At 32.5% G+C, this 27,188-nt stretch overlaps 2 protein-coding genes across 2 annotated transcripts; one reads left to right on the forward strand and one right to left on the reverse strand.

Annotated features, from left to right (window-relative positions):
* Positions 1-5,939: 5,939 nt before the first annotated feature.
* Positions 5,940-10,041, forward strand: LOC100527150 (protein tyrosine phosphatase-like protein). Its single transcript, NM_001248696.2, is given in 9 exon segments — positions 5,940-6,148; positions 6,231-6,342; positions 6,498-6,516; positions 6,622-6,710; positions 6,820-6,873; positions 9,052-9,122; positions 9,216-9,297; positions 9,598-9,694; positions 9,801-10,041. Coding segments are annotated over 9 exon segments (666 nt in total). The 5' UTR covers positions 5,940-6,077; the 3' UTR covers positions 9,872-10,041.
* Positions 10,042-13,101: 3,060 nt separating this feature from the next.
* LOC102664192 (uncharacterized mitochondrial protein AtMg00810-like) lies at positions 13,102-13,608 on the reverse strand. The gene has a single exon (XM_006586466.3). The coding sequence runs from the start codon at positions 13,606-13,608 to the stop codon at positions 13,102-13,104; it is 507 nt and encodes a 168-aa protein (XP_006586529.1).
* Between the last annotated feature and the right edge of the window lie 13,580 nt (positions 13,609-27,188).

Below are 27,188 nucleotides of genomic sequence, written 5' to 3' on the forward strand. Positions count from 1 at the left end.
ACATGAGATGTGGATGACATGATGTTGTTTTATGATTTGAGCTGATTTTATGTTGAGATCATGAAATTCACATTCATATGAGTTTTGGTGACTTGATTGCAAGAATTCAAGGTGTTGGAAAAGAGAGATTTGAGTGATATTAAAAGTGATCGGAAATTATGATTCACTAGTACCAATTTTCTCCCAACCATGCTCCTATGAAATTCCTACCCAAGTTAATTACCAATTCCCAAAATCACTTAAAGCCTTTGGTCTAGGTCAGAAGATGCTTCTTCCTTAAATCGATATTCCAATGGTCATGAATATATCAATTTAAGTCAAAGGAAAAAATCAAATCTAGGGATGCCTAATTTAAAGATAAACTAATTTATTGAAGATTACCTAAATAGTTTGGTCATGCAGTTTGGTATAAAACGTTCGCTACCTAGATCTACCAAACATACACAAATATTCACCACTGTATATTCCATTAAGTTATTAATAACGTCTCAATTAACAATAAACACAAGGTAGAAACTTAATTAACATAAAACATGAGAAATTTCATTAAGAATAAGGGGAAAAGTACAATTGGACAGTTACATCATAACCCCCCGGACTAGGGGAGATTAGTCACTCATGATCAAAACAAAACTAGAAAGCCTAGAAGAAATTAGCTTAGACAAACCAATAAGAAAGGAACGATGGTCATGATTTGTCCTCGTGTGTTGTCCACGCCTCAAAAATGCTCAAATGCTCTAAAAAAATGTAAAAGTATCAAAAAAGGTCCAAAAGTGCAGACTCTAGCTTCTTATTTACAGACTCCTAAAGATAATTACTCAAATTAGGCACACTACGGTTATGGTAAATCCACCACGATCGTGGTTGGAAGTTTGTGACATTGAAGGCTTGAGACGTCAAGACTTTTCCATGGCCTAAATGAATTAACCACGGTCGTGGTAAATTTTACCACGACTATTGTCGAAAGTTAGAGGCACTGGAGGCTTGGGACATCATTAAATGACCACGACACTTATGAATTGACCATGATCATTGTTGGTGATTGTGACGCTAATGCCTTGGGCTGTTGTAAACTGGTCATGACTCTCCTAATGAAATTGACCATGACCTTGTTGAAGTTGACCACGGTCATGGTAAATGAACCACGACCATTATCAAGTGAGAATAGCACCAAATCTTCATAAACATGTGCACTTTCCAACTCTTTCACTTAATTAAGCGACTATACTTCAGCAAGGTAAAACTAGTGTTCAAAACATGAGTTTTGCCAGGAAAATGACACAAAAACACACAAAAGTATCATTCAAAATATGGTTTATCAAGATAGTAGCAGTGAAGTGAAGGTGGCGATAATGGTGGTGTTCGTGGTTGTGTTGGTGGCAATGACGATAGTGATAAATTGTTTTTCATGGTTGAAATTTACAAAATCTTGATGGTGCTAAATGTGTCACATTATTAAATACACGAATTTTAATATTTAATTTGAGCTTTATTTTAATATTTAATTTGAGACTTAAAAATAATATTTTCATTCCTACAAATATATATATATATATATATATATATATATATATATATATATATATATTTAGTCCATGTAAGTTATATTGATTTTGGTTTTAGTCCTGGTAAATTAATGATGTCATAGCACCCTATGTTGAGGTGACATGATGGCATCATCATTCCATTTGTCATGCTTATGAAATGAAGACCGATGATAAGGATGAAAAACAAAACAAACATAATTTATAAGAACTAAAATAAAATTATAAGGTTGAAAAGAAAAAATATTAAATTGAAAGGACAACAAATATATTTAAGGCTAAAAAAAGTTACAAGTCTCTCTCATAATTTACACTTTTTCACTAAGTCTTAAACAATGATAAATAGTATGCTAAAGAATATGTCTTTAATATCCCTAATACTTACATAATTAATTGATTGTGTCAATTTTTATCATAAAATAATATTATTTATCTAAAATATCTTTCTATATTTTTTTCTCAATAAAATATTTTTTTTGTTATCATAGTAGTCAAGTACATAATCCATTTATCTAATTTTATTTATAACTTTTGAAATATTTTTTGTCTCAAACTATATGTCACTTTAGAATATAAAGAAAACAACAATAACTTTTTTTCAATAATAAGCTCAAGAAATAAATGCATTAATATATGTATAATTACAATTATGTTTGGAAAATATTTTCAATTTACTTTTAGTTTTTTTATTAGCTAACATTTTTTTTTCAATATTAGTAGTATTTATTAAATAAGTTTTTTCCTAATAACTTATAACATTCTTTCATACACTACTTCAAGTAGAATTTTAGTTTCTATTTTCTACATTCTTATATTTTATTTTTTTATCCTTAATTTATTATGGAATGATATATTTATTTTATTTTAATTTTTACATTATGTTTTAGATATGTTTTATTTTCATTTTTTTTCATTTCAGCCATAACATTATTTATACTGTTTTTTTATTTTAAAATTGTGCTTCAAAATATTGATAATTGATTAATATAACATTACTAATATGAAACGGTATTTTAAAGTACACAATGATGTTACCATACTAATTACGAATTAACATAGTGAAAATTTCGTATCTACTTATGTAAAAAAAAAGTATGATATGTACTTAATTTTATGTTATTTTAAACTTCATTCTGAATAGTTTAATATGTAATATAAGATTAATAGTAGAATGCATGTAAAATAATATATAATAATTTAAACTAAAAATTATAATCAAAATAATTGATCTTCAAATGAAAAATTATAAGATTTTAAAATAAATTAAGAAAAAAAATTAATTACCTAAATAATTTTCATTCATAGAATAAAATTAAAATTCATAAGAATATAAAACTATCATATAAACATATTTATTTCTATCATTTTACGTTTATTAATTACTTCAATAATAACTTTATCGTATAATTATAATTTAATATTTTATTTATTAACTTAGTTTTCAGTTAATACTTTACCAATTAATTTTTTTGCTTTGGTGTCAAAAAGAAAACTATTTTTTTTAGCATTTAACTAGCTTTTTAGCTTCTTTAGTTAGGCCATATGTACAATATAGTTAATCATGTAGAACAAAGGTATTTTTATCAAATAAAATCATTTTATCATGATAATTGATATAATTAATTGTTTTCTTAAGATGTGTATTATATTTTTATTGATAAATAAGGAGTCTAGAAATTGATTAACACGTTGAAATATAGGAAAATAAAAGTAATTAACACTTTATTGTATTTTATTTAATAATACAGTTTATTGTATTATAAAATAACAAAAAAATTGACACAAAAATATTTGGGTAAATGTCCAACTTTAATTCCTGTATTTGTAGGTTCACAATTTCGTCTCGAATATTATGAAAATGATCAATTTAGTCAACAAATGTAGATGTGACCGTCAAGTTACCTATATTTGTATTAACGATAAGCGCATACATGACATGTTGATGTTGGCGTGACAAATCCTTCGATAGAGGGGACATTCCACATCAGCCATCAATATTTTGGACTAAATTGTTAGTAAAACTTCTTTTTAACTATTCTATGAAAATTTACAAAGATAACTGATATTTTGAAAAGAAGGATGTTCTTTCTAATTTGATGCTAATATGTTCTTATGCAACAATAGAATGACTCCTAACAAATATAACTTAATGATAAAATGGTTAACGTGCATTCAATTGGAAGAATTCTTATTTCTTTAATTTCATTCTAAATCTAAATTTGAATCAATTCAAAGTTTTAAACCACAAGATCTCAAATTTAGGAATTAGGATTATTAACTTAAAATCAACAAATCTCTTAACCAATTAATTTCAAATTTCAAATCCTCCAAAATCCAAATCAATTTATGCACTTCAAAACAACTAAGATTCAGAAAAACAACAACAACAAAGAAACCAAACAAATCCATGACATTAATCAGTAAAACAAACAATACAAAAAATAAAATAAAAGAAAACAATGGAACATCAATCAATGGATGATTGTCGTTGGTGACCCAAACGGGGGTAGAGTTGAAGAAACCTTGTGATGGGTCATGGAGAGGGGGACGAACCACTCGATGTTGGTGATCTCTATGTTGACGTAATCGTAAGAGAAAACAGAGGAGTCAAATATGAGTGGGTTGGGTAAGAGACGGTGGCGAAGGAGAAATCGAAGATGAAGGTTGAGTTAGTAGAGGTCTTTGTTGCATTGGCCTTGCTCCGCAACAGCGAAGGAGACAAAGATAAGGGATTGAGTCAGAGCCCAAAGAGGACAACGGAGAAATCAAAGATGAGGAGGTTGAATTCACAGAGAAATAGATACAAAGAAAACATATGCAAAATGGTCAATTGTTAGCCACGGGTAATCCAAAGAGATGGAAGGAGCACACTTAGCAATGATGAATTCATCCTCTCTCCCACAAAAGGTAAAAATGAAGCACATAGATGAATGATCACTTTTGTGTGATGACTTTTGGAGGTAAAAAAATACATAGAACTAGCAATTTGGTAAACAAACACTTGGCCCAAATTACTTTCGTCACATGGATTTGTCATGTTGTCCTTCACATGTCACGTCATTAAAAATGGACTAAAATAGGCATTTACCCAAAATATAATACACGAAGATAACTTGTCGGTCAAATTAAATTATCAGTACAGTTGCTCATTTGTGAACTAAAATGATCATTTTTGTTATATAGAAATGAAATTATCTCTACCTACAAAATACCTAGACTAAAGAGGACATTTACCCAAAATATTTTAAGCCTAACAAAGAAAATAAGACGAAGCTAATATTGACATCATAATTTCTCTCAAATTTTCTATAGTTCGAAGGTTATATTTGTTACGTATTAAAGTTTGTATACCGGTCACGTCTTTAGTTTAAGTCATGATATTCTAAGCTTAGCCTATGTTCCTTTATTTCCGTCCCTACTCTAAACTAAAATAAGACAATAATAATTTGAGAGAATCCAAATTCTAATTTTTTTATAAGCAGCCAAAAAGATTTTTTATAAAGGAACAAGTCATTTATTTATATATTTTATAAGTTTAATTATATACTGAGATAATTAACAAATCATTCCAATTATGATACTCCTCAAATTTTTAACAATTTTGAAAAAAAAATCAATAAATCAACTTAACATTACAATCACAACTAACAAGTCAATGGACCCAATGATAAGTCCTGTAAGTAAGGTATGGGTTCAGACCTTGTGAAATAAAACGTGATGGGAAGGAGAAAATTCCACTAAGGATGATTAGTTAAATTTTTCAGTAAAAAATAATCATAAATAAAATCATTGGATATCAATAATATTATTAAAAAAATTAAAACGTTAGAGTTTTAAGCTAAAAGATAAGGTGATGCATATTGGAAATTGAATTTTTATCATTAAGATTTAGGTGGCTTAAATGTAAAGTTGAAGATTGTATTTTACTAAATGAAGATTATTTGAATAGATGCATTGAAAGTTATTTTTGTTTCTAACTTTCAAGAAAACTGATTTGTTGGATTATAAATAGAGAAAATAATTGATGAAAAAACAACACATGAAAAGAAAGTGTGTGAAAATAGAGATTGTGAAACAAAATGATTTATTGGGAGAAAAATATTTTTGTATGATAGTGTTATCATTTTTTGTAATTGAATAGTATTATCATTTCTTGTAATCATTGAGTGCAGTTTTATTTAGTGATACCCTGTTTGGGTGGATTACAATCTTAAATAATTTTATTTGTGTGGAAAAGTTGATTACCCAATAAAAACATTACAATCCAAAAGTCATATTTTATTATTCTTGGATCTTCCTACGGACAACGGTTCCCAAACCCACACCACTCGCATGTAATTACGGTTACGAAAGTGGTTGAGGAGTTGAGCTGCCCAACTAAACCGTTTTAAATTCAGTAACCAAATACACGAAATGAAACCTCCTCCTCAATAATTAACTAACACATCCTTCAAATATTCCTCTTCATTCTTCCACTCTTGTGTTGTCTTGTGTGTGTTTCTTTCTCTGTCTAGTCCTAGATCTCTCTCTCCAATGGCTGGTTTCTTCTCTCTTCTAAGACGCCTCTATCTCTCCCTTTACAATTGGACCGTTTTGTTTGGATGGTACACACACCCCTTCTATTATTCATCATGGTTATATATTTCTTACCCTTTCTCAAAACTCTCTCTTTATTAATCTGCGTAGGTGTCAAGTTCTGTATTTTGTTCTCAAGACATTGAACGAATCGGGTCATCAATATGTTTACAATGCAGCAGAAAAGCCTTTGCTTTATGCTCAAACCGCTGCTGTGTTAGAGGTACTTGCTTGATCCAACAAGTTTTTATTTGTCTGAACTGTGGACGCACCCTTTTTGTTTGTTTTTCCAAGAATATGCTTCTAGTGGGAATTATCTCAAGCTTTTTCTAACTTTTTTCACTTTCTGGTGCGGCGTTGTATTGAATTGTGTGGTAGATTCTTCATGGCTTGGTAGGTGAGTAATCCTTTGCTCAATATGTCATGCTTAATGAAGATGAAAATTGATGTTGGAGTTGGTTTGTTTATGGAATTCTCTTCCTTTTTTTTTTCAATGGTGTAGGATTGGTGAGGTCTCCAGTAACAGCAACATTGCCACAGATAAGTTCAAGGCTTTTCCTGGTTTGGGGCATCTTATGGAGTTTTCCTGAGGTGAAGAAAACTTTGAATTTGTTTCTCTTTTTGTTGACGCCATTTATTTGTTTATTCAGCATTCAGTCATATTATTTTATTGAAGAGTTGCAACCTTTTTTAATGCCAGACTCGGTCCCATGTGCTTGTTACCTCCCTACTAATCAGCTGGTCCATCACAGAGGCAAGTCTTTCATGATTGCTCTTTCATGTGACATTAAAATTATCTGTCTGGCTTTTTGTTATTCTGTTTGATTTTTTTTTTCTTGTCAAACAATAGCAATTAGTATGTTATGTTAATGGGGGGATTCGAAGCCATGACATCCTTATAACTCCAACCCTTATGTCCCTCCCCCCAACCACCAAACCACCTTATGTTAGGATATAAGGAGAAGGGAAAGTTAGTTAAGATGGTTAGACTAATAATGAGTTAGTTACTATAGTTAGGATATTGATCAGTTAGTTAAGGGGTTAGTTAGTTAGTTAGAGGGGTTTATTAGATATAAATAGGGGAAGAAGGATAGGAGAAGGAGATCTTATCATTTTTAGATTGAGCATTAGCTCTTTGTGCAAGGAGAAATCCTTTGTGATGGGGAAACCCTTGGAGAAGAGTTCGCTATCCTATTTTTTGTTCTTTTCTTACTAGTCAATAAAATCCTTTCTTTTCTTTCTCATTTGAATTCTTGGTTCCTAACACCTTATGACTCCATGTTATTCTGTTTGGTGTTAGCTAGCCATAACAAATAAGTTGGCACTGGCTGCTATAGGATGGTTATAAATTATAGAGCACTTCCTGCATGAAGATGATATTACTTGCTATATTTTTCCCCCCAAAAAAATGATTAATAAGTCTTAATGAGTGTTAACACACTGAGGGTGAGCATTAAAATTTACAATATTTTTGTTGTAATTTGTACTTATTCACTTGTTATTACATGCCCTGTCACAATTTGTAATTTCAACTACAATACTAAATGGAAAAAGCAGCAAAAACCACTGTATATTTATTAACTGACATTAATGATTGAGTAGAGTTTCCATTGTAGAACCCATGGTATAGAAGAAGGCAACAACATTCTAGGGATAAATTCTCTTACAAGAGTTGGCTATTAAAGTGAAGGAAACTATAGATTGTAGACTGTGTTGGGAAACATTTTTTCTTAAGTCCAAGTCACTAGTGCAGTAAGAAAAGAAAAACACTGAATTATTGTCACTGCAACTGAATTATCTTCAGCTTGCTTCTTTTGTTATATAATGAAATATATAGGCCCAGTAAATTTTTAAAGTTATCTCTTTATAGATTTTAATTAGTCTATGTTAATGTTTGAGAAAATATGACTGGTGCGAGAGACATAGTAGTCAATAACATGCTATAGAAAAGTAGCGCAGCAAACTATGGCATTCAAATAACAGAGCGTTTATCAACAGCTGCCAAAATTGTGGTTTTTTTCATGGTCTATAGTGGTGTTACCATGAAATAGGCTTCAAAAATTCATATTTGCACCTGAAACAACATTGTTTAGGATTTTTTGGGTAAAATTGTCCCCCACCCCCCATTCTAAAGCATATTTTTCCTTACATGATACAATTTGAAACCTTTCTTCCTTGACCATTACTAGTTTTGACTTCTGTTCCTTCACACTTTTCAAGACTATTTTTTTGTGTGTTCCATTCTTTCTTCTTCCTTTAGACTTCCCACGTCACATTCTGCTACTTTTTATCTGATTTGTTATGTTCTTATTTTATTAATTTCACCATCATCTTTCATTTTTTGACTTCATTAGTAAGTTCATATTGCTCCTAGATTGGTGGTGATTGTGTGTCTAAGTGAGATTTATTTTAGAGATATAATTGCATTAAGTGGTTAGAAATATTGAACTGAGTATCCTGGCATATGCTATTTTTACTTTGGCTGATTATAAGAAAACGCTTTTTTTACGTTTGTGAATGCATATATATGTTTTTGTTTTCTGACTGAAACAGAGTTGCTGGTGTCTGGTGGTCTCTCATTACAATTCACAAATCCCTGTTTCTACTGCCAAATTGTAGAGGAAATCTTAAGATGTCATAAAAAGCCTGCTCCCAAAGCAGAACAAATGAAAATGGTGCAACTGGAGATTGACCGTGCCAATAATGTTACTTGAGTGTGTCTGTCTTGCATAAAAATATTGATAATCTGAAATTTAAAGTATTGGCTGGAATGACAGTAAACCTTTTGGCTTCGTGCCCTATTTTCCTCAGTAATTGCTCTTTTGTTTCTGGTATCATATCCCTTTGTTTCCATGGTGAAGTCAGTGATTGAAAAGGTAAGAGAAGGACTAATGAAGATTAATATTCATCTTCTTTGTTATTGCAATTGCAGATCATTCGCTATTCTTTCTTTGGCTTTAAAGAGACTTTTGGATTTACTCCATCATGGCTTTTGTGGCTTAGGTATGGAGTTCAATTGTTACGCCTTGTTCATAGAGTATAGTACTGGGGAAATCACTTTTTTCTCTTGCATCAACTACAATTCTTCTTTTGCAGATATAGCAGCTTCTTAGTTTTGTATCCAACAGGCATAAGCAGTGAAGTTGGTCTAATATACATTGCCCTACCATTCATTAAGGTAAATAATTTGAATAGCAAATGTCCACAAAGCGTTTAGAATCGTTAGATCTAAAGCTGCAGGCTGTATGTTGTTTTTGTTAATCATCAATATATATCTACCAATCATTTTACAAAGGACAAATCTTCTAAGAGGATTTCATATTTGGAAACCTTGACCATCTGCAATTTCATAGCATTCCGAAAATGATAGAAGAGAAACGGAGAATAGTCTATCACTTGTGATTTACTCTGGTGGAAATATTTGATAAGCTGGTTTCTCAATAATTTGGAATTTCAAGCTAATGACAGTACTTTTCAGGCATCTGAGAAGTATTGCATAAGGATGCCAAACAAATTGAACTCATCATTTGATTACTTCTATGCCGCGATTGTTGCAATGGGAATCTATGTTCCAGGCATGAACAAAACATCTTTCTCACTGCTGCTGCTGATGTCCTTAGGCTAATATTTATTTCACTGACCTTGTATAGTTTAACTGGTTGAATGGCATGTTTTATGCAGGTAGTCCTCACTTGTACACGTACATGCTTGCACAGAGGAAGAAAGCTCTCTCCAAATCGAAGAGAGAGTAATGCAACTTCAGTAGTTTTCATTGATTTTGGGTCAAACATAGGATATACACATGTCATGTCTTGGTTTGGATCCACATATAGGTATCAGGGAAACTCTTGCTTTTCATGTTAATGTATCATTAAAAGGCAACATGCCAGAGATAAATAAACTAGTTATTTTGTTCTTCTGCAACGTGGTGCGAAGCAGCTTCCTATAGTTGATTGTTGGTTCTTAGTCATCTGCTATAGATATTCAACGTGAAACATAATCATAGTTCAAACAATTTGTTAGAGAATTGGCTGGACATTAACTTTAAGTTGCATGAAAAAGTCGAAATGCGATAAGCAAAGTATGTGAATTCACCTGCTAACTGCGTAGATACAACTTTGGGTGATAGGAGCATTGAGATTTATAACTATAGAGGTCTGCATTTCATGAGATGATTATGGGTGAATTTGTTTAAATTTTTTTTAAAAAAAACAACTTTAAAATAAGTGTTTTTTATATAAGCATTTTTTTAAGAAGCAAATAGGATTTGCTTATTAAAATAAGATAAAACTTTTTTTAAGCAGAAGAAATTTAGACAAACACACTTAAAAAATAGAAAGTTGTTTATTTTATTGAAATTAAAATAAAAGTTTATTTCAATAAATAAGTTTAAATAAACTAGCTTATATGTATTGATTGATTTGGAAACTGGTATGTTTAAGTGTGCAAATGAAGGGGAGTTAGGAGAGTCGTATTAAACTTTGGAAAAGGTGAAAAGCTAGGAAAGAAGCTCTAAAGGGTTTTGTTAGGTGCACCTAGCATTATTGCTGGTGCACCCAACATTTTTTAAAAATATCAAAACTACCCCTGCGCTTTCTTCGCATTTGTGATGCGTGTGCGTGAGGGTGGTCTATAAATCTTACGGATCAACTTGATCCGTAAGCCTTTTATGGATCAAGTTGATTCATATGTTGATATTAAGCGCATACGGATCAACTTAAAGGCTTACGGATCAAGGATATTTCAGTCTTTTCCCCTTAAGTGTAGGGTGCACCAGCAATAATGCTGGGTGCACCTAGCAACACCCAACTCTAAATATGAAAGTCCCGAGTAATAAAGTGTAGGTTAGGACTCTTAACGGCTCTACCATCCTCTAGTGACCCTATCTAGTGATGAAGTTAATGTTTTATTTATAACTAGATAAAGTGACTTGTGCAAATGTACCAACAAAAGATCTGCATGGATAGCTTCAAATATTTTATTGTCTTTAATTTTGTAATATTTATTCTTATTATTTGATTTTGTCATTCTTTTTTGGATTTTGATGGGACTACTATTTTGTGACACTTGTCTAAAATGAGAAACACTAACATCAACTAAAAGTTGAAACCATAGCAAAAGCGAACGACAAAAAATACTCCATGAGGACCACTCTTTCTTCCATGGAAGGACTTCTTACTCTAGGTGGGTTTTCACCTCTTTTTTTACTACAACCACTTCCCTCAGCCACCACCTTTATCCTCGCCTCCCTTTCTTTCTCTCTCAACCGCCATTTACGTCTTGTCATCTTTTCTAACTATCTAGTTTCTCTATTTGTGTATGGTGTCATTCTCTTTTACCTTACCCTTCTTCACATTTCTCCTTTTTAATGATTCTTGTTAGAGTCACTACTAGAAAATAAGATTTTTACATCGGTTATTTAAGACTTTCAACATTGGTTATTAACCGATGTTGAAAGTAATATCGTTAATATCGGTTTTTCAAAGCCGATGTTAACTAACAAATACAATATCGGTTATTTAAATAGCCGATATTATATGATAAGAATTATGAAAAAAGAAAGTTATAAATCTACATATCAACATCGGTTTTTTTAAAAAAATTGATGTTAACTGGCACTAACAACATCAGTTTTTTAAAAAATTGATATTAACTGGCACTAACAACATCGTCCCACAAATTCCCATATGCTGGAAAATCATTAATGGTACAAAAAAATATTGCACGCAAATGAAAAGTCTCATTTCGAAACCCATCAAACACTAAAACCCCCTTGTCCCACAACTTTGTCAAGTCTTCAATCAAGGGACTTAGATAAACATCAATGTCATTTCCTGGTTGTCTTGGGCTCAATATCATCATAGACAACTGCCACGAACTATGTTGAGTGCTTAAACTGCCATATGGATTCATTCCATCAGTGGCTAGTCCAACCCTAAGATTTCTTGTCTCTTTGCCGAAATCCGGATACAGACGATCTATCTTTTTCCACTGCGAGGAATCAATTGGATGACGGAGTATTCCATCGTAGTTTCTCCCATTTGCAAGCCATGTAAGGTCTTTTGTGTCGTCTCCATTAGAAAACAGACGCTTAAACCTTGGAATGATCGAAAGATACCACAACACCTTCGTTGGGGGGCCCTTGTTTGAGTTTTCATCCCTACTACACTCCTCATCATCCTTGACTTTGTACCGTGATACCCCACACCTAAGGCATTTCGACATTTCTTGAAATTGATGTCTGTACAATGTGCAGTCATTCGGGCAAGCATGAATCTTCTGATACTCCATACCCATCGGACACAATATTTTCTTCGCCTGATAGTAACTATTAGGCAATGTATTTTCCTCTGGAAGCATGTCTTGCACTACTTGAAGTAGCGAACTAAAACTTTTGTCACTCCACCCATATTTGGCCTTGACATTAACCAGACTTAACACCGCCAACAACAGCGTCAACGAATTCTTGCACCCTGGATACAAAGGTTTCTTTGAATCAGTTTGCAATGTATCATACATAGGGGCATGTGCTTGCAGAAAAGACTCTTGTCCAAGGTCACACTTGAAGATTGAGGTGAGTTAAGAAATATTCTCACTTTCTCTCTCTGCTTTATTGATTTCAAAATAACACATAAATACAAGATACAAGAGAGAGAGAAGGACAGCTGACAGTGACAACACACTACTGCCTTCTGAATAAAGCTAACCAACTAAGCCACCACACATAGAGAAATATTAAAATATTCAACACTCCCCCTCAGGTTGGAGCGTATAAATCATATGCACCAAGCTTGGAACATATAGACTGAATTTTAGATCCTCTTAAGGACTTAGTCAAAATATCTGCTGGCTGATCATTAGAACTAATGAACTCAGTGACAATCTCCTTGGACAGAAGCTTCTCCTAAATGAAATGACAATCAACCTCTATGTGCTTAGTCCTTTCATGAAAGACTAGGTTTGAGGCAATATGAAGAACAACCTAATTATCACAGTACAACTTCATTTGCAACTCTTCACAGAACCTCAATTCTTGCAGAAATTGTTTAATCCAGATGAGTTCACAAGTAACCATAGCCATAGATCGATATTCAACTTCTGCATTGGACTGAGCAACAACAATTTGCTTCTTGCTTTTCCAAGAGATAAGATTTCCTCCAATGAAGACACAATAACTGGATGCAGATCTCCTATCCATGGGACAGTCAGCCCAATCAACATCACAATATCTCGATAGTTGCGTATTACCCTTGTCTTCATACAACAATCCTTGTCCAAGAGCTCTCTTAACATATCTTAGAATACGCATGACAGCATTCCAATGGTCCAAATGAGGATTCTGCATAAATTGGCTAACCACTTCCACAAAAAAGGAGATATTAGGTCTGGTAATGGTGAGGCAAATGAGTTTTCCCACAAGCCTCCTATATCTCTCGGGGTCAGGATAAACTTCACTTTGATATGTCATGAGCTTCAGATTTGGATCCATAGGGCTATCAACAGGTCTACAATTTCGGATACCTGTTTCTTCTAAAATATCAAAAGCATACTTCCTTTGGGAGATCACAACACCATCTCCTGATTGAGCCACCTCAATACCAAGGAAATACTTCAAATATCTCAGATCTTTGGTCTGGAAATGACTGAATAAGTGCTCTTTTAGCTAGGCAATCTTAGTAGTATCATTCCCTGTAATCACTATATCATCAACATAGACCATTAGATAAACACATTTTCTAGGAGATGTATGACAGTAAAAAACAGAATGATCAGCTTCACTTTGTTTCAGTCCAAAAAGTTGAACAACATGACTAAATTTACCAAACCAAGCTCGAGAAGATTGCTTTAACCCATAGAGAGATCGGTGAAGCTTACACATAAGGCCATACTCCCCCTGAGCAACAAACCCCAGAGGTTGCTCCATATAAATATCCTCCTCAAGATCACCGTGGAGGAAGGCATTTTTAATATCAAGTTGATGGAGGGGCCAGTGACGTATGGCATCCATAGCAAGAAATAGACGAACAATAATGATTTTGGCTACAGGAGAGAAAGTATCACAGTAATCAAGACCATATATCTGTGTGTAGCCTTTAGCTATCAAGCGAGCCTTAAGCCGATCAACTTTACCATTGGGCCCAACTTTAACAATATAGACCCATCTACAACCCATAGTTGTCTTGCCAGGAGGAAGAGGAACGAGCTCCCAAGTACCATTATTTTCAAGAGCTTTCATTTCATCAATCATAGTCTGTCGCCAGCTAGGATGATCAAGTGCCTCATGGACATTGGAAGGAATAGTAAGGGAAGACAACGAGGAAACAAAGGAACCATATGAAGGAGACAAACGGGGATAACTTAAGAAATTATAAATAGGATGAGGATTACGAGTAGAGCGAGTACCTTTCCTGATGGTAATGGGCCAATATGAGTTAGAATGATGAGAAGAAGTGGAAGGAGAATAAGGATCCATGAGTTGAGGGCTGGTTGAGGAAGGATGAGGATCACGAGGAGAAGCTTCAAGTACTGTAGATCCAACCTGCCTTGTCCTGTGTTGATATGTAATCAGAGGTGGAGAAGCAACTTTAGGTGAATTTGGTGGGGAAGATGGGACTACACTGACATTTTGGTCTGAGTTACCTAGAGGACAAGGAGAAGGAATAGGAAGAACTTCCTGGAGGTAAGAAGGATGGTCTACGGAGGGTGAGAAGAAAGGTGTGTCTTCAAAGAAGGTTACATCCGCAGACATGTAGTATCGTCTTGTGGTTGGAGAGTAACACTTGTAACCTTTTTGAAGATGAGAGTAACCCAAAAAGACACATTTGACTGACCTAGCAGAAAGTTTGTCTAAACCAGGAGACAAATCATGGACAAAACAAATACAACCGAACACTTTAGGAGGAACATGAAATAGTGGATCATGAGGGAAGACAATTGAGTGAGGGATTTGGTTTTCAAGAGAGGAAGAAGGCATCCTATTAATTAGGAAACAAGCAGTAAGCACTGCATCTCCCCAATGATGTGTAGGAACATTAGAATTTAGCATTAGGGAACGTGCAATTTCAAGAAGATGACGATTCTTTCTTTCTGCTATACCATTTTGTTGTGGTGTGTGAGGACATGTGGACTAATGTAGGATACCTTTGGAAGACAAAAAGAAAGAGAGATCATGAGAGAAATACTCTTTAGCATTATCACTTTTGAAAATTTTAATTATTTTTCCAAATTGATTCTCAATCTCATTGTAGAACGACATGAATATAGACAAAAGTTCATATCTGTCTTTCATTAAATAAACCCAAGTACATCTGGAGAATTCATCAATGAAGGTTACAAAATATCAAAAACCAAAAGATGTAACACGACTTGGTCCCCAAATATCAGAATGAATGGTAGAGAAAGCCGAGTTACATCTTTGTACAATTTGAGGAAATGATGACCTGACATGTTTTTTCTAGTTGACAAGACTCACACTCTAAGACTCGAAGATTCTTAAGACTAGGAACCATCATCTTTAATTTTGGTAAACTTGGGTGACCCAGACGATCATGCAAAAGTTTGGGTTTTGAAGTTGCAAAACAGGACATAGGTGGGCTGGATTCTAGGTAGTAAAGTCCTCGTGATTCGTGTCCTTCTCCAATCAGTCGACATGTCCCATGTTCCTGAATAAAAAAAGAATTAGCAGTAAAGGTTACTGAACAATTTAATGAATGAGTTAGCTGACTTAATGAGATTAGATTATAGGGACACTGAGGAATGGATAATACAGAATTTAATTTCAAAGAGGGAGACAATGAAACTTGACCACTTCCTTGAGACACAACCTTGGAGTCATTAGCTACAGTAACAAGGTGAGGAATTTTTGGAAAGGAAAAGGATGAAAAAGAAGACTTATTTCCAGAAATATGATCAGAGGCACCTGAGTCGAGTATCCAAGGACTAGGACCTTCAATGGATTGAGAGATACATGCTGGTTAAAAACATGGTACATATGAGGATTGAGCTTGGTTGTTGGGTTTCTTGGATTTAAGCTTCAAATACTCTTGATACTCCTCATCAGAGAATCTAGACTCTGCTTTCTCTAACCTAGAAACCTATGCAACCTTGTCAGGAAAGCCATGCAACGAATAACAATTCTCTTGGCTGTGACCCATCCTCTTGCAGTAGGTGCAATGAGGACTTCCACCCTTTCCACTGTGGCCTCCTCCTTTTCCACGAGATGCAACCATGGCTGACGTCTCCACACCATCAGCAGGATTTTCATCCTTCAATACATGAGGCACGCGGAGAAGTCTAGTGATAAGGGAATCCATTGATGGAACTTGGTCCCCAGCAAGGACTTAATCACGCACATGATAAAAGTCTGAATGTAAGCTTCTCAAGATGAGGACCATGTAGAACTTGTCCAATTTTGTGTTCACTTCTTACAATGAATCAGCCACAAGAAACTTTCTCAACTCTTCCACGACAGCCCGAGCCTTACCCACATGTGCGATCATGTCATGGCTGGTTTGCTTGAGGGCTATAACCTTCATGGTTGCATCAAACAAGCTTTGGATATCATTGGCAAAGATTTCCTAGGCCTTCTTCCAAAAAGAACGACACATTTTAAATGATATAAGAATCTCCAAAATATCTGGCTCAATTGATTGCCATAACACAGCGCAGAGTTGATAGTCAAGCTTTTCCCACTCAGGTCTTTTGTTGTCTGGAACAGAATCAGAAGCTTTCTCCAAGTGGTCATGGTGCCCTTGACTGAGAAACCACAACTCCATGGAAGTAGACCACGATAAGTAATTCTTCCAGTTAAGTTTTGCAGTCGTGATGGTTGGGGTCCCAGAGAAAAAGAAAACAGGTCCAGAGGAAGCCATTTCAGGTCACAAATAGAAACCCTAACGCAAAAGAGGAAGAACACACAAGGGCTGATAGAAAGGCTTGCCGGAAGTGGAAGGTAAGACTTGAAACGAGCTCAGGGGCTGATGACGAAGTTGCCGGGACAAGAAGGGTCAGCTTCTGACGGCGAGACGGCAGCACGTGGGCTTCACGCGCCAAAAATTGCGCGGGATACGGACGTCGCGTGGCGGTGCGACTTCCAGGGATGAGTCACACTTTTCGAGGCAAACCTAACCCTGGTCTTGCCGGAGAAAATGGTCGGAGATGACGGCGACCGATGACGGACGACGGCGGACAGCGGACAAAACCCGCTTTGATACCAACTTGAAGATTGAGGTGAGTTAAGAAATATTCTCACTTTCTCTCTCAACTTTATTGATTTCAAAATAACACAGATAAATACAAGATACAAGAGAGAGAGAAGGACAACTGGCAGTGACAACACACTGTTGCCTTCTGAATAAAGCTAACCAACTAAGCCACCATACATAGAGAAATATTAAAATGTTAAAATATTCAACAGTCACGAATCATATCCTCCAAGCGATCTCCTATTTCTACATCAAACGGTTCAGATTGGGACTCACTCCGCATGTCTGTCAATTCACCATGCCATATCCACGTCGTATAATTCCTCTTAATTCCATCACACAACAAATGTTCTCGTATGTCGTCGACTTTTTGTTGTCTCCTGTTCAAACAATTTATGCACGAACAAAAAAACTTCCCATTTTCATCCGGTCAATTTCTTTCTGAAGCAAATTATAGGAACTGTTCCATGCTTTCCTCACACGCAAGGCTCAAGTGACTTTCATTCATCCAACTTCGATCCATCTAAATAATAACTCCGTCATACTCCGAAACTCATTCAATGCATGAAATCTTACTTTTTCATTTAAGGTGTGGTCTTATCCCATTCAAGAACATACTTTTTTATGGTAGATTCATGCGTCAAGGTTAATCTTATTTTGTTAAATTTGATGAAATTTCGAAAGCATTTCGCATTGGTCTCCAAGTACACGACATGAAATCGGTGACATTAATTCCCCGATAATCAAGTATGCACTCAAAGAACAACTAGAAATGCATTGTACCGAAATTTCATCAAATTAAACAAAATAATGTTAACCTTAAAGCATGGATCTACCATAAAAATATGAGTCTCCCCAAACTATCCAAATGGACAATTCAAGATTTAATACAATGATTAATGCAAAATTGTCTACAGGAATCATTGTATTTAATCTCAAATGAGAATCTAAGGTTCACTCTTTATGAACAAAACTTGTATCTAATTAAAGCAAAATACATTAATAACATACAAAAATAATTGTAACAAAATTAAACATAAAAAGTTTATGAAAAAATTTGGTACCTGTGATGATGACTAGAACAGTGTGCAACAACGAATGTCGTGATCACGATGCAAAAACCTAGATGATAATCAATGAATAAAGACCACTGATGTTTGTGAATTCCATCGAGAACATTAGCCTTAATTCATTAAAAATCATATCAAGCCTATTTGTCATTTTATCCAATATATTAACCTTAATAAAGAATATATATCCACTTTCATAATTCCTATTTGAAGCCAAGTTAATATCACGTGCTAGAATCCAAATCAACATGTCCAACCTAAGAAAAAAATGCATTAGTTTGCTTTGTTACACTATTTTTTTTTTTTTGGAAAAGCATGTCCAAACAATTAACTATATTAATTGAATAACATAATATGACTTGAATGAAAAGGTATATGAAAACTTTTGCCTCGGGTATATTTTCTACTATTTTCTAATGGCCTTGTAGCCTAATTAATCTCAATCCTACTGTTAAAATGTTGTCAAAGGTTGATATAAACAATTGCAAAATTGTTTAAGCCACTGAACACAAAGACTTAATTTTTTTTTTTTACATAGGAAAAAGTATTTGAAAACTACAAAATAATTCCATTCCAGTAATATAAACAAGCTCATTAGAAGATTAAACCTTTACAAAATGGTAAAGGCTATAAACAGAAGTTAATTAAGTGCAATTAAATAAAATTAAAAAGTAAGGTTTTCCTCATCTGCATTCATAAGTGATTCAAATGAAAAGCTTACCAATTCTTTGAGGGAAGAAATTGACTTTTTAGAGACTAAGATATTCATAAGTGATTCAAATGAAAAGCTTTTCCTCTTACTCTACAAGCTTGGTCATTCGCATCATTTTTATTTTATTTTTTATTATTCATAATAACTCTCGGATCATTTCAAAAGAAAAATGTCCAAATTATTTATAAAATTATTCTTAACTTATGCAGCTCAAATCATAATATATATTTATATATATATAACAAAGATAATTATAAATAATTGTCTATATCAAAAGAATAAAATCCACCCTCGTCTATAATTAAAAAAACTCTAGTTTAATATATGTGTTTATATATTATATTAATCAATGTATTATATTAGCTGGCTTAAACTCAAAAAGTGGTTGACCTTAATAAAGATAAACTTACATTTCTACTTTATTTCTTTACTCTTTGTTAACAAAACCGAATACTATATATAATCATGTCCTGTTTCATGTGGTCTAGTAGTGTTTTTCTAGTAGTGTCTTCATATTTTATTGTTCAACGTGATAATGGACATGCAATTTTCTAATAGAGAGATTAAATTAAAGTCCACGTGGACTTAATTCAATAATAGATATGGAGTAAAGGTAACAATTTCAATATATTTTGAGCAAGGGGAAACTAATTAAATTGAATTAGTGGGTTGTTCTTAATGGAAAATCAATGTTTCGTAAATATTAAAATAAAACTTATTTTATTTAAATTAAGATATGTATATATGAAGGGAAAATATATATATATATATATATATATATATATATATATATATATATATATATATATATATAACAAAGATAATTATAAATAAATGTCTATGATCAAAAGAATAAAATCCACCCTCTTTATGTAAATTTGAATTTAACATTAGCAAGTTTCATTACATAAGAGACTAGTAAATGAAACGCATAATGAATTACAGTATAATGTTTTTTTTTTTATAAAAAAAAAAGCAATTTATTTGAAGCGATAAGATTTTCGTTCACAAGGGAAAAATAGTTGTTACTTGTTACGCATTCCTATTAAACTAACTAGTCCTGCTTGTTACGCATTCCTATTTAACCTCAGTCAGTCAGCAAGCTCAGCCAAATATTGCTTTCCCGCAAAGACTTAGCTGTCAGTCAAACTTGAGCAATAAACACGAAATCACATTTTGAACAATTTAAACCACCAGCATAAGACAAACAGAAAATCAACAGATAATTAAACGAAGAACACTAGTTGGATGAAACATTAATGACCAATATCTACTCTTACATACACAAAAATCAAATCTAGTAAGAACAGTATCATATTCAACAAGCTTTCTAGATAGGTACATTGTACACCTCAAGGCCCAGTTAAAACAAAAATAAATAAATACTAAAAGATTTTCTGTTTTTAGATATTATTCTTAAAATGGAGAAGAGAGAGAAGCGAGATTTCCTCTTTTAGTACAAAAAAAATGCAAAATAACCTAACCCTCAGTTTATAAAGAAAATAAAGCAAGAGAAGCGCGGAGTGTACACCTGATCTTTCTTTAAAACTTTGTAAGAGCTTGTGTTGTGGGTTTAGTGAACACTAGCTGAGAGAGGTGGCACACGCAGAACAGAAAGGGCATTCACCGCACCAACACGTAGCAGAAGCTAAAATTCTGAAACCGTTGTTGAATTCATATTTTTAGGTAGCAATGTGAAGGTGTAGCGATGAATCTAACTAGTTTTTTGGTGGTTGTTGTTGTTGTGTGTGTTGGAATGGAAGGAGGAACAGTTGGCTAAGAAAGAGAAATGGGAGAGGAAAGAGGCAACAAAGAAGTCTCACTCACTTTACTGCCTGAAACACTGTCCACTAAGTTATTACAACCGAACAACATCACATCTGCATCATTGCCATTCGTTTTGCCCTATGGTCTCCTTTTCTTCTCTCTCCTTTTCTCATTCTTTTAATATGTTAGAACAATTATTTTAATATGAGAAAAAAAAGTCATACTAACTTATGTTGTTGAATTTCTGATGAACTTTTTTAAAATAATTATTTTAATATACATTTTTTTATTGGAATTTTACCTACACTATATATTTGTAGGTAAAAAATTTTAAACTTTATCTACACTAATGGACTGTAGGTACAAGTTTTATAAGATTTTACCTACACCAAGTAATCATAGGTATATATTTTTTGAAATTTTACCTACATTAACATTTGTAAGTAGAAGTTATTTTGACTTTTACCTGCACCAAATGATAGTAGGTACAAATTTTTTAATTTTACCTATGATAAGCAATTGTAGGTATAAGTATTTTTTTTACTTTTACCTACAGTAATTTATGTCTGTAGGCAAAAGTCTCTGTAGGCATATGTCATTTTTCTTGTAGTGAAAAGGGTTTTGGATCTTTTTGGTAGAGGATCTTCAGAGCACTGAGGCTAGATCTAAGGATGACAAAATGAAAAGAGATCTAAATTTCAGTTAAAGAGATCTAAAAAGAAAAGGAAATGCAGTGAAATTGCAAGAAACATTTGATTTTGGTTAGAATGATTGTAGATGAAAAGGCAATGTGGTGAAATGGCTCATTAGGGATTAGGAAGAGAGAGCAACATCGTTTGAGAGAATAAAGAATTTTTTTTTTAATTTACCAAAGTATAACTTATCTTTTTTTTCAATGCGATGATGTTGTTCAGACTTATTTTTTCAACGCGGTAATATATTTTATTTTCAAAAATTTATTACAGTAAAGTTATATATGTATATATGATCCATCTCAGTTTTTTAATTTTTTATTATTAAAAGTTAAAATCTAATGTTAAAATATAATTATAATGTTTTTATAGTTATTTAAAAATCATATTTTAATATATATTTCATTAGAAAAAAGAAAAAAAACTAAAATCATAATTTAACATACTATTTCAATTTTTAGAAGAAGAAAAATGTTTTAAGCAAATAAAAAGCAAAATCGTATTTAGATATATGATTTCTTTATTATGAAATTGTATACCAAAGTATAACTTATCTATTTTTGTAATTTAAAAAATACCATTTATGATCATTTAAAAAAAAAATTCACTTCCCTAATCAATCCGAAGTCTGAACAACGTCACCGCATGGTTAGACTGATTTTGGCTCATTAGGGATTTACTAGAGTATAACTTATCCTTTTTTCATTTTCATATAATAAATAAAATATAAAATATGAAAAGAGGCTACAAGTAGAGGGGTTAGTTAGCATATGTTTTAGAAAATGTTTTTATGGATTTTTTTTTCATTGAAATAAATTATTTAAATAAATAAAGTATTATAACTAAGTTACAAATTTTATATTTTTCTATAAAATAAAAATTTAATAAATAATCTTAATAATTATTTATGCATATTAAAATTAAAATCAAAACATATTTACATCACAAAAATATAATTTTTTAAAATAATAAATTATATATATTTAATCTACAACTAATTATATCCATAGTTAATTATATCCATAAGTAAAAGTAACCGTAAGTATAATTTTGTAGAGATTTTAAAATATAATGATAATTTAATATTTATTTATTGAATGGTGACAAATATCTCATAAAATATACTTTTTAAATATTTATTATACATTTTGATAATAAATAATATATACATTGTATGTATAAATGTTTTTGTATGATAAATTTTTTATTTTTATAATAATTAAATAAAATATATTAATAATAAATTTTATTTGTTTGACGATATAATTGTTTTTACCAACATTCTATAAAAATTCTATAAAAGTTAAATTCTACTATTAAAAATATTTTTTTTTAATTTTCAAATTAACTAATATGCAATAATTAATATAAATGTGTGTTATATTTAAATGATAATCATGAAATAATAAAATTAAAATTATAGAATTTAGTTTAATTTTTAAATGCTTACCTTTTGAATTTGTTATTGTTTATTAATTATTATATTTTTTAATTAAAATATAATTAATAACTCAATATATGATTTTTAAAAAAATATATAAATAATTAAAGAAAAAGAGTTTATATTAACATCGGTTATTTTAAAACCGATGTTGTAAGTACTTAACGACATCGGTTTTAAAATAACCGATGTTAAAATCGCACTAAATCGATCTATTAACATCGGTTATTTGAAAATCGATGTTGTTAAGCACTTACAACATTAGTTTCAAAATAATCGATGATAAAATCGTACTAAATCGATTTGTTAACATCGATTATTTGAAAACCGATGTCATTAAGCATTTACAACATTGGTTTTAAAATAACCAATGTTAAAATCGCACTAAATCGAGCTGTTAACATCGATTATTTGAAAACCGATGTTATAAGTGTTTAACGACATTGGTTTTCAAATAACCGATGTTAATAAAATGATATTAAAACTTATTTTTTTAGTAGTGAACCCCTTATTACAATTATACCCTGACCACCAAAGGTTAGATTTAGGTTGTCTTTGATCTAGTAGTTGGGCACGTACCAATCCGTAAAATATAACAAAAGAAAGAAAGAAAAATTAAAGAGAAGCTCATGGTTTTATCAAGTTTTCTTTATAATAGGAGAAATTTATGTATTTTTATTTTGTTTTTGTGCTTTTAAGTTCAGGATCACAAACTTGTTAGTTTTGAGTGGGGGTGTGTCTATCTACCATTGTTGATATGCAAAGCAATGTTGTAACGCTCCTATTAGCACCCGGTGTATGTGCTTGTGTAAGTCTTGTTAGAATATATTCTTTACTATTACCTAAAATTTGCAAAATTATAAAATTAAATGAGCTCCATCTATCATTTAATGAGTCTCACTTAAGGATGGCATTGGATAGGGTACCTTATATTCGTACCCTCACTTTTAATATATTCCCGTACCTAAATCCATATCCACGTTGGTTTATTATTCTTACTACTAAACCAAATGAGAAACATACTATGGATCTTAATAAATTTGGGATGTTTGATGCATATGATTTGGTCAACATCATTGCAGAGGACATGGGGTTGCTATCGTGTCATCCTTTCGTGCTTCGGTTTAGGTGCACCAATAGTGGCAAAATTCTACCAGTTGAGACCGATAATGGTGTGCTAAAAGTGTGTGTGTGTGACTAGAATTAAATTTCACATCACTGCACCCCATGTCATTCACAAGTTCAATTACAGTTTCATTCACATATGCATTCACACTATCATTCACCCTTCATTTACAGGTTCAAAATTATTCAGACATAGAACTAATGGTTGCTTCCAAATCTTAAATTTTCAATGTTAGTGATTCTCTAAATCTTACAAATTCTTAATTGTTTTCTTTTAATAACAAATATGGAAGTTGACTTTGTTTCTCTTTTAACAAATATGGTACGATAGTTTCACACTTTGGATATGGCCACACTGGATGTGTACTTTCGTCAAATATATAGTGGGTGTGTTATATTAGTTTTTGTGTGGCTTGGTTCAAGAGTTATTGGTAACCAGTGACAGCAACAAAGATTGGTCAGAAAGTGGCAAATGATACTGATCTAGAGTTCTCAAAAGGAGGAAATGAAGATGAGTATGATTATGAAGTGTCAATGAAAGTGTAAGACCCAAGTGATGCTGTAAAGTCAAAGAAATATGACCAAATATATTATTTTTCAGTTTCTAGCAAGATAGATTTAATATGATCAAGTATATTAAATTTTTTCACCTTTTTTTTTATTTCTCCCTTGGAAATATAGACGAACAATGTACAAGATAGGTGATGAATAATTTGTCTACGCTCCCTCATATGTAAAGCTTAATAAGAGCTTTTTATTTTACCTTTATAATTACTGAATATATGCTTTTCTTGATCGAGTTTTTTCTACTTTTGAAGACTTAAGAAAATGTTTCTGCAACATTTACTAGCAGGTACCACTTTGGTGGTGCTTATTGGCATCACAACTTGGCTTGAATTGTTTTTCCAGTTCGGCAACACTGTGACAAAGATTTATACTTTCTCAATGGGGACAAACTCATGTCCATGATAGATGGCATGCTTCTCACATTTTTGGGTACTATTAGGCATCTTTTCTAGCATAAAGGAGTATATCAATACTATTCTTGAATCCGTTGAATACAGTGATAAAGAAACAATCTATGAAGTCGATGGTTGTTATAATATCTTGTTTTGACCTGATAGCTTATAAGTTGGTATAACATATTACATGTGTTTGATTGTTTGCTTGATACTGGTTATATTTTTATGGATTTTTTTTTTATATAATGTAGTTATATCATTCTTGATATTAGCTTGTTGGATTCATGTTTAACAATAAAGAGCAACTAATGTCTTAGTGACAAGTACATGTTAGTGATTTCATAATCACTAAGGAGAACTAAACACTTTTTGGAACTTATTTAAAGTAAGAGTGATCAATTAAAAAACATAATTGTTATCTCCTGAAATAATCCAAGTTCTAATAAGATCTAGATTTGATTCGTATTCCCCTATTGTATACCCAAATTAAATTCCAGCCATCAATCATTGTTATCACAATTCTTGTTGTTTGGTTTATTAATTTTATTCTCTAAAATAATTACTATAACTATTCCTAGTATTTTAAATAATTATCTTTGTGTCCAAATTTTAATTGTGATAATTGTATTGTATCCTAAATTACATCCTACTCTTGTCATTCAACTAAACTTATACAACTTTTATTTTTACTACTTCTAAATGTGTTCCATGTTCCCAAACTATCTAATAACCTCTTGTCTATTTGTAAAATCACTTGGGACTTAAACTGTGTTGTGACGTTTTTTCACTCCTATTGTGTTTTTCAGGATCTTGTCATGGGAAGGACGATTGGAATTACTAAAAAACAGGGCGGGTTATACTACTTGTAGCATAAGGACAATGAAAAATGTACCAAATGGCTTTAGCACAGGCGTCTGGGTTATCCTCTATTTAGTGTCCTTAAGTCTTTATTTCCTTTTTTGTTACAAAAATGTCAGTCGAGTCTTTTCATTGTGATGTTTGTGAGTTTGCTAAACAACATCGAACAACTTTTCTTCCTAGTACTTATAAAAGTTTTAAACCTTTTGATCTTGTTCATTTGGATGTGTAGGGACCTACACCTATCATTAATATTTCTGGTATAAAGTGATTTGTTTCTTTTATTGATGACTGCACTCAGGTTACCTGGATATTTCTCATGAAAGACAAATATGAAGTTTTCCAATTGTTTTTAAACTTTTACCATATAATGCAAACATAATTTGGGAGCTCGATTAAAATATTGCGTTCTGATAATGGGAGAGAGTATGTGAATCAAAACCTTTCCAATTTCCTCAAAGATAGTGGTGTTGTTCATGAATTAACTTGTGTGGACACCTCTCAACAAAAAGGGGTCGCAAAAAGGAAAAATCGACATCTCCTTGAGGTTGCCAGAGCTTTACTCTTCCAAATGTTTGTTCCTAAGTATTACTAGGGGGAAGTTGTTCTAACCGCCACTTACTTGATAAATAGGTTACCCTTTCATTATTTAAATGATGTTAGTCCTATTCAACTCATGACCACATACTATCCTTTTGCTCCCCTTATTACCAGTCTTCAGAGTTGTGTCTTTGGATGTCCTGTCTTTGTTCATGTTCATGGTCCTCGTTGGGGAAAGTTAGATCATCGGGCTATCAAATGTTTCTTCATAGGTTAAGCCTCAAATAAAAAGGGGCACAAATATTATCACCCTCAAAGTCATCGTGTCTATGTTTCCAAGGATGTCACTTTTCATGAAGCAAAGTCTTTCTTCACTAGTCCTCCTCTTCAGGGGGAAAGTAGTCTAGAAGCTGAGATCCCTAAGTTGTCATGTTTTCCCTTGTTACAGGATTCAACTCCTACAGAGGATGACAACGACCCTGAACCAGCATCATCACTAGTTCAACATAAGGAGGACAGACGCTTCGGGAACCAGTACCAATGAAGCAAAAAACTCGACCTGGTCCAACAGCAACTTCAATCATCCGAACCGAAGGTAAGAACTTATTCTTTTGAGGACACCTTAGATGCCACCTTACAAGTATTCATGTTATTTTAAGGCTTTACTCTAGTCTGCTTGTTTTGTTGAGCTTCTTTAT

The sequence above is a fragment of the Glycine max genome, chromosome 8 (assembly GCF_000004515.6).
Source record: "Glycine max cultivar Williams 82 chromosome 8, Glycine_max_v4.0, whole genome shotgun sequence".
Classification (NCBI taxonomy): Eukaryota; Viridiplantae; Streptophyta; class Magnoliopsida; order Fabales; family Fabaceae; genus Glycine; species Glycine max.